Below are 9,993 nucleotides of genomic sequence, written 5' to 3'. Positions count from 1 at the left end.
GTGTTATGAAATTAACAAAAACAATATAGAGATGAACTAGAGAAAGTAAGAGAGAAAGTGGTATTCTATTATCTTCTTCAAGAAGTATTATCTTCATTGCAAAGTGGACCTTATTTATAGGACATTAGGAAGGTGAAAAATCATAACCTTATTATACCACTTAATAGGGAATATGAAGATGAAAGATTAGAATACATATGGACATCCACAATAATATTTATTCATAACATTACCATCATTTTACATTTTTAACAAAAATTATATTAAAATTCATATAAATTTAATTTGGTTAAGAAATAAACAAACACTTATATTAAAATGCATATAAATTTAATGATAATGTATTTAATATAATTGTTAAACATACAAGTGCATATAATAATAAAAAGTATATATATATATATATATATATATATATATATATATATATATATATATATATATATATATATATATATATATATATATATATATATATATATATATATATATATATATATATATATATATATGAATTGCGGATATGGAATGAAGTGAATACTAAGATACGTGTATCCTCGTTCATACCAATTTATTTTTGTGGATAATTACTTGTACTCATACACATATTTATTTTGTGGATTTTTTTGGAGTAATTTTAACAAATACTCATTAGAAATGGGTCAAATTACCATCCATAAACGAAAACAACCTAATATGAATTTCACTTGTTTTTTTTTTCTTTTTCTGTTAGATATATTTTTGTTAACATCTTTGGAATATTGTAAAGATTATTTACTATTCTTTTGTTACCTCGAATTCATATAAAAAAGAGCGTGTTGAATGCTAAGAAATTTATGCATATAAGGCCAATAAATCTTTAAGGGCACTGCTCTTACAGTAATATTTCATCAAGTTGCTTTGGTTTGTGACCAAGTTTCTACAACAAAAGTTTCCAAGTAATATCCCCATTTATAAAATGTATACATGCATAATCTTTATACACTAATAAAATAATAACATATATCTCCACTTCTTTAAATAATTGTGGAGAATCTTAACTAACTAATATGGTAATTCTCGATAAACATTATTTACTAACTTTTAAACAGTGACAAAGGAAACATTATTTATTAGCAGACATCATGTGAGCTCTGTTACATCATCTAATGAGCACACAAATTTTATTTATGCACTTATAATATTGAGAGAGAAGTTCCTTTGGACAATCATCATGCGTAACACATGGAATAGCTTCATATTGTCAAATAAGACGAAAAGAATGTTACTAAAGTGTGATATAATATTTTGTATAAGATAAACTTTAATCTAGTGTAAAAATATTCTTACCAGCATTGATTAGAACAAGAAATAGAGAAAGAAAGATGATCAAAGCATAAACAAGCATGTGATTTTTAGTCATATTTTGTTGTTGAATTTGGTCACCTACATATTCCAATCCTCTTTTCTTGTATTAAACCTACAAAATAATAAACAGTTAAATAAACCTGAGGCGTGTAAGCACACTGTCCTTAAGGATTTATCCGCCTCATAAGCGCAAATCCCCCAGGATTCAACAGGTTCTTCTCATATTCTTAATATGAATATGAGGCATCAGAACAACAAGAAGTAATCTTAAAGATAGCAGGAAGATGTGACCAGAAGAAAAGAAAAATATATCCAATCCATGTTATTTGTTCATATTTTTATATATAATCCAAAAGTAAGAGAGTCCTTTATGTAAGAAAGAGAGAGAAATATGTTTAATGACTTTGACTAAGTCAAGTCAAAATATTTATTAACCAAATTAAATATTGTCATAAATTATAAATAAATTAAATAATAATAATAATTTTCTTTAAAATATTTATCACTTTAAAAACTAAAAATAAACTTATTTAAAACTTTTGAAATATAATTAAAATTTACAACAATCCCCCACATATTTCAAAAGTTTAAAAGTAGAATAAATAAATTTTTCTGGATTCACATCATGAATGTCATGCATCAAACTAGTGTAGCAAGCTATATGAACTAGTCCTAGAATGATAGTACTTAACATACAGTGAGATTGGTGTAGCAAGCTATATGAACCAACATCACTTAACGTATGTTAGAGGTCTATCACTCACATCACACCCCCACAATTCTTGTTGTTGTCGCTGTGGTGCGCTAATAGGCCGTGCGCGTGCCTGGTTATTTCATGAGTGCTCTAGAAATTTTGCCAAGATCTCATACAAGCGGCCCCACTCGACACTCATATAGGTGATTTCATCAAGTGTATGCTGCAAATCATACACCTCCGATTAGGATATGAAATTCATTAAAAGCTACGCAAGCTTATCCTCTCAGTAATGCAGTGTCTAGCACTTTCTCATCTACACCATAGGAAAAGGACACAAGCAAAAATTAATCAAATAATTTTTGGTGCTAGCAGAACTAACAAGTGACTTGTTCTTACCCATATGAACCTTTTTCATGGGATCTCCAATCACAAAGGTTGGGTTTCCATCACTTATTAATTTCAATTGGCTAAGTCCAATTCCCCTCGATGTGTCACAAATTAATTTCTTCCTAGGGATTTTGTTAGAGGATCAACTGAAATCATTTTGATCTAACTTCAAATAAATTGACGATATTATCTCATCGTTTAGTAGCTACTTTATATTCAAATGAGGAAGCCACACTTTTTCTTCCTAAAAATATTGACTAAGACGTCTCTAAGTCAATAAATCTCAAATATTACTCAAGTTTTAATATTAAACTTGATCTCCATAATTAAATGTATACAGGTCTGCTTATATGACTTATAAGCGACATCATTATTTCTCAATAAAATAAATATAAACACATTTAAGATATTATTATAAAGGTGTGCTTGAATTTTTTTTTTCAAGTAACAACACCCCCACAATGAAAAATTGTTTCACATTGATTTTATTCTCATTTGAATCATATATTTACATCAATGTATTATTGTAACACATTGGATCATCCACACTATAAGAAATATTAAAATTATCACTCAAAAAATATACCATATATCATATGATTAAAAGTCACCATACCATTATTTTTCACACTACTCAATAAATAATAAATAATTTTTCAATAATACGGATTTTTCCCCATATTAAGAACAATATTATTTCAAGTTTCTCTAGTTATTATATCTTATAAACTTAAAAAAATATATCAATAATAATAATCAGGTTTCTGTTTCATTTATTTTTCTCATTCATATCATATATTCAAAAATGATTTAATAAATCAATAAAATAATCAAATAATATTTGATAATAAAATAAAATATCTCAATTTTTTTATTCATTGCTTTATTCATACATGCATCCAGATGTCAAATAAAAAGTCTCCTAATATTATATACCCCACAATAAAATATATTTTGACAAAATCAAAAGTACATATATTTTATACTCATAAAAACTTGAGCCATAATAAAATATATCTCAATTCTACACTTTTAACTCAATTAAGTATTTAAATTAAATAATATTAATTAAATATTTAACTAATATCAATAAGAATTAAATACTAAATTCAAAACCACTAAAATACATCAATTGAGTAAATGTATCGTCATTAGCATCTAAATTATTTTCAATATCACAAATAATTCTTCATAAATAAGCCTAGCACAAAAACTTCATATAAATAGGTACTTCATATCCACTCAATCAAAATAGAAACGTGTCCAAAATTTTATAGATGCAACTTTTGAAACAATAACCAAAATGTCCAACTACAACACAATTTTAATAAAAATGGTATATATATTCACAACATATTTTTATAAAAATATTCTCAATATTAATATTCTTATAAAAGTAAATTAAATGCATAACAATTAAAATTTTTTTATCTAATTATTAGTAGAATATACTGCATATTTATATTCAACTAAATAATTGTGACAAAATAAAAAATTCAACAATATATTAACTTTCAAGGTCACATAATAATCTAATAAATATTTATCATTATAAATATTTATTTTATTTGATAACAAATTTCAATTTCAATTAAGCACAAAAATTACAATTAATCAGCAATTGTGAAAGGCATTTAATTTAAAAACATAATCAATTTGTATTAATATATTTAATGACCGTATAATAACATTTATAAGGTCCGTTTTTAAGTTACTTTTATACCATGTAAAAAGAAACGTTTATTTTAATAACATAATACTAATTTAATAATTAAGACTATATAATTATGATATATAATCAATATTTTAAAAAATAATTATGTTGATATTTGGTAATGGTACCATCCAAATAAAATTAAACAAGTAATTCATAATAATACCACTTTTCCTTTTGATCAACTCTTAACAATATTTCCGTATTGTATTTTCTCAATAACAAAAGTATCATATAATACTTTACAAAAAAAAAAAATCATATAATAGATTTATCAAACAAACCAAATTTAAGGGTAGTCATATTTCATTTTTATTTTATTTCTAAAAAATAAAATTTGATTACGCTGAACAAAATATTATGCCTATAATATGTTTAGAAAAGTATGCAAGAACAAAATATAAAAATGTATAATTTTGGAACATGAACAAAATTATTTTCACATAATATTATTACTGATAAATAACATTAAAATATTTAAAATCATAAGCCTCTTTTAGCCATCATTAAAAAAATATATAACATGAGTTTGAAAGTATAGAACCTGAAGATTTAACAGCATCAACCTTGAGAATAAATCCTTAAGATTGTTGTTGAATTTGGTCACCTACATATTCCAATCCTCTTTTCTTGTATTAAACCTACAAAATAATAAACAGTTAAATAAACCTGAGGCGTGTAAGCACACTGTCCTTAAGGATTTATCCGCCTCATAAGCGCAAATCCCCCAGGATTCAACAGGTTCTTCTCATATTCTTAATATGAATATGAGGCATCAGAACAACAAGAAGTAATCTTAAAGATAGCAGGAAGATGTGACCAGAAGAAAAGAAAAATATATCCAATCCATGTTATTTGTTCATATTTTTATATATAATCCAAAAGTAAGAGAGTCCTTTATGTAAGAAAGAGAGAGAAATATGTTTAATGACTTTGACTAAGTCAAGTCAAAATATTTATGAACCAAATTAAATATTGTCATAAATTATAAATAAATTAAATAATAATAATAATTTTCTTTAAAATATTTATCACTTTAAAAACTAAAAATAAACTTATTTAAAACTTTTGAAATATAATTAAAATTTACAACATATTTTTCTTCACTTGAATGTAATAAATATAATTTTTTGAGATAGTTTTATAAGTAAAAGTATCATGACTTGTTTAACTTGAATGCGATAGTTTTTAGCTTTTAGTAATAACAAGAAGTCATTTATTAGATTTTCATTAATGTTAAGTTTTCAATATAGACTTAAAAGACAATATGTCCCATAATAATTTTATAGCATGTATGGATGAAATATTTTAATGAAGTAATATAATGTTTTGAGGAAATTTAAAATGATTTGCACAAAATTTATTGTTTGAATAAAATAATGAAGAATTGTTAAAATGATGAAAATTTATGGAGTAAATCACCTAAGTTAAATTTAATCATTTTAAAATGACATCAAAAATCAAAAAATTTGAAATTCCTCTCATACTCTATAGAATGTATTTGTTATTATTATTTCTTAAAATTTTGCAAATTAGTCCTCATATTTTCTAAAATTTTAAAATTGACCCCAAAAATTATTTTTTTTTTACAAATTAGTACTTAATAATTTTTAAAATTTACAATTTGATCCTTTAAATTTTTAAAAATTACAAACTGGTCCCTATTAAATCAATTTCGCTTCAAATTTGAAAAAGTCCAATCGACATAATTTAGTATACATATTTAAAATTAAATCATGATGATTGTGATTATTTTATTTAAGTATTATATAAATGTTAAGCTATTCAACGAAAAATACATCTTCAACTATTTTTTGTTATTTCTTTTCAACTGTGTTAATTAAACTTAATACTATTTGTTTATAATTAAGTATTTTATTAATTTTAAGATTATTAAAGTTTATTTTTAATCCTTCAAAATTTCGTCCTCCTAATATTTGTTATTCTTATTCTTGATCCCGCCTCCTCTTAAGAGAAGTTAAAGTGGCACGTACAGTGAAGATTTTTGTTAACTGGACACATATGTTGTAATGTTAGTGTTGCAATGATATTGACATGACATGCGGCTATGATCAACCTCTTATTTGAAATCATAAATGGTATCATTGGATTCCTCTACAAAATGTGAGTTTAATTGAATCTGTATAATCGAATATAAAATTAAATAAATGATCCGTAACTGGATAGACTTAAAGATTGTGGTTCTAAAACTCTCCTGGCTCTTGTGGAAGAATGTTGTTTGGTTGCTTGGTTTAAGGATTTGGATTGATACCTTCTTATTGGTTTTAAATTTCTCTAAGGTTTTTGATGTCCATAGCTCATTTGGCTTAATTATTATTGTTGATGTTAAATTGTGAATGAGGAATGTCCTAAACACAATATCTATGTCTATATTTGGACTTTTTTTTTTTCATCTAATGAAAGAGTTTGTTTACTATAAAAATAAATAAATGGTATCAAATTTACTTGTAGCTAATCCGTAACAAATTTAATCTCCAAAAATTCAAACACAATTCTTCCATTTTTATTCATCCTTTCATGTTTTTTACATGCATGTTTTTCACTTTCTAACCATATCTATCATAATAGTTAGAATTTTTTTTATTTAAAATGAATTAAATATGAGATTTTTAAAAGCCGGTTTTCCATTAAATGGAAACATTACAAACCCTTGCTTATGAATGAATTTTAAGGTAATATTTTGCAGAGACTTCTCACATAACGCATAAAAATGATTTGCAAAGTTCCGTACAATTTCACACAAGTCTTAATTTAATTTATTTCTTAAACCGAAATACATATAGGTGTATTTTTTTTCAATAGGAAATTATTAAAATAAATTAAGATATTTAGAGAATACTACATAACTTTAGATAAAAATGTGATGTGTAAGTCTACGTTTATGTTGTTTTCGCCTCTTAAACACTTGATACTTGAAAAATCATAATAGATTGAGGTAACTCCAGAGTGTTATGAAACTTTGTGATTCCTTTGTATTTTTTGTGATTCCTTTGTATTTTTTGTCATAGAAATCCTTGCAACAATATAGATAAAAAGGTGATGTATAGGTCCATGTAAATGTTATTTCTGTATCTTAAAAAAAAAAACACATTTATGTAATTTCACTTTAAAAATCAAAGTAAATTAATACTTTTCCAAAATGATTAAGCTTTTCAAATTCTTTCTATGTATTATGAGGAAAGTCTCAGCAAAATGTTAATTGAAAATTCAATCATAGGACAAAGTTTGCTCTGTTTGTGTTTCATGAAAAATTGACGTATAAAAATTTATATTTAATTCATGCCAAATAAAAAATACTCCAATTTTTATGATAGATTTTCTTATAAAGTGACAAACGTTTGTGAAAAAAATTATAAAAGAATGAAAAAATTGATGAATTTTGTGGTTGACTTTTTGGAGATTGAATTTGCTACGGATTAGCTGCGGCATTAGCGACAAATTTGTTATTATTTCAAGGTTCATATATGATGTCGATCTTACTCACATGACATGGCATTTTGACATTCTTGCCACATTGGCATTTATGCGAATATGCCTTGTCATAAAAAAGATCCTTTGTGGCATGTCTCGTCAGCTTCTATTAATTGAAAAAAGCAAAAGTGTGAATAGAAAACATTGGAATCTCAAATATTTGAAATAAACTTCAAACTAAAAATAAATTTTATATATTTATGAGAGGACAAACATATTTTATCCTTAATTGTGTATTGTCACACTCTTAAAATAACAAGAATGTTGACATTGACAAGAAACCTGTACACAAGCACGACTACTTGCCTAATTTATAATTAAGATGTTGTATTGTATTTACGTTTTTAACTAACTCAATGGATCATGCATTTTTAGTAATGGTCTCATATTAAAATATTGAAGTTCATCAAAGGTTCATTATATATTTTTTTAAAATTCATCTTATATTTTATATATTTTATATATTTTGTTTATTTGTCTTTTAGCCTTTCGTAGTATATAAAGGGAAATCTCAAAAGAGTACACGTTAATTATGTATGACAAAGGTTAGTGATTGGTGGAGCAATAATTCTTGGTCTTTAAAGAAAAACATTCAGCTTTCTTTTCCCAATCTATTGAAGTTGATTGAAGGAGTGTCTCTCCCTGATGAAGACATAGAAGATCTTTACATTTGGAAAAGTACTAAGGATGGTCTCCTCACCTTAAGAGAAGTCTACATCACCATTGCCAAGCCTAGGCCCATTGCTTTCTGGAATTCATGTGTTTGGGACCTAGATACTCCACCTGCTCATTCTATGATTGTGTGGAGATTGATTCATAACAAATTACAAACTGATGAAAATCTTAGAGCTAGAGGTTTCTCTTTCCCATCTTTATGCAGTCTATGCAATTCTTGTAGTGAATCAACTCTGCATCTATTCTTTGAATGCATTTTTGTAGGCCATATTTGGAGGTGGTTTGCAAATCATCTTCAAATGAATTTGGTGATTAATAGTATAGAAGACTGCTGGAGAGTTTTAGACCAGCATTGGTCTCCTTAATCTCGGGTTGTGATTCATGCTTGCATAGCTTGCATTGTCCATTAAATTTGGTCTGTCAGAAATAAACACAGGTTTGAAAACATAGTTCCCTGCTGGAAATCTTCAGTGACCATTGTTGCTGCTCATGCAAAGCTGGTTGGCAACAATTCAAACCGGGTCTCTAACTCTTCCATGACAAGTTTTTCTCTGCTCAAGAAGTTTGGAATCCAAATTAAACCTAAGGCTCAAACTGCTACTTTGGAAGTTCTTTGGTCTCCTCCTATTGTAGGATGGATGAAATGCAATATTGATGGAGTGGTGTTGGGCAATCCTAGACTGGCTGCGTGTGGAGGACTGTTTCGTGACCATAATGCTAATCATGTTGTTAGTTTTTGTGATTTTTTAGGCAATGAGTCTCCTGAATTTGCGGAGCTTTTTGCACCTATATTGGCTCTTGAGGAAGCTAAAAGAAGAAACATTAACAAACTTTGGTTGGAAACAGATTTCTTGTATGTGGTTAATGCTTTTAGAAATCGTGCTTTGGTGCCTTGGAAACTTTGTTCTCGTTGGCTAGTGTGTTGGAATTATTCGATCAACATTGATTTCTTGGTAACACACATATATAGAGAAGCCAATTTTTGTGCTGATTCCTTGGCTTATGTTGGCTTAAAATGCAAGTCTTTAAGATTATTTACATTTGTTCATGAAGATATCTCTATAGATTACTTGTTAGACAAGTCGGATACACCTAGAATTAGGCTTTGTCACTTTGGGGTTTAGGCTTGGTCCCCCTCTTGTGTTCCTTTGTAATCTCTTTTTTGATTTATGATATCTTCCTTATTTGCTTAAAAAAAATTATGAATGACAAAAATAATTAGTTAGATATATAAAGACATCTCTGAGGTGAAAACATAATTAATAATTTATTTACAACACTATCCGGGAGACTATATGCAACACCAATTTGGTAGATATTGTTCCCTGAAGCTGCATTTCAAGATGTTAATTTTTATATATGAAATGTATCCTCAAGATGTCAATTTTTCGCTGCAACACAATATATATATATATATATATATATATATATATATATATATATATATATATATATATATAGGGGACGTATCAAATGAGAACTTTGGTTATTATGAGAACTGTGAACTTTTAATAATAACCGTACGATTTAAAATCAATGCCTCAGATTTCACTCAAATTTTAAAAGACAATAATTAATATATAGATTCTGATTTAAATACATATCACATAAATGCATATCTGACCATTGATTTTAAATCGTACGGTTATTATTTAAAAATTCTCATTCTTATAATAACCAA

At 26.5% G+C, this 9,993-nt stretch overlaps 1 protein-coding gene and 1 long non-coding RNA gene across 2 annotated transcripts; one reads left to right on the top strand and one right to left on the bottom strand.

The window, feature by feature from the left end:
• Nucleotides 1–1,091: 1,091 nt before the first annotated feature.
• LOC131611852 (uncharacterized) lies at nt 1,092–1,521 on the bottom strand. The gene is made up of 2 exons (XR_009287201.1): nt 1,330–1,521; nt 1,092–1,233 (listed from the first exon to the last, which is right to left on the bottom strand). It is a non-coding gene; the product is annotated as an uncharacterized LOC131611852 (long non-coding RNA).
• Nucleotides 1,522–8,173: 6,652 nt separating this feature from the next.
• Nucleotides 8,174–9,436, top strand: LOC131614101 (uncharacterized). The gene is made up of 3 exons (XM_058885730.1): nt 8,174–8,492; nt 8,577–8,667; nt 8,749–9,436. The coding sequence occupies exons 1-3, from the start codon at nt 8,174–8,176 to the stop codon at nt 9,434–9,436; spliced, it is 1,098 nt and encodes a 365-aa protein (XP_058741713.1).
• Nucleotides 9,437–9,993: the final 557 nt, after the last annotated feature.

Source organism: Vicia villosa, linkage group LG6 (assembly GCF_029867415.1).
Source record: "Vicia villosa cultivar HV-30 ecotype Madison, WI linkage group LG6, Vvil1.0, whole genome shotgun sequence".
In the NCBI taxonomy this organism is placed as follows: domain Eukaryota; kingdom Viridiplantae; phylum Streptophyta; class Magnoliopsida; order Fabales; family Fabaceae; genus Vicia; species Vicia villosa.
This window is presented reverse-complemented; position numbering and strand designations above follow the sequence as displayed.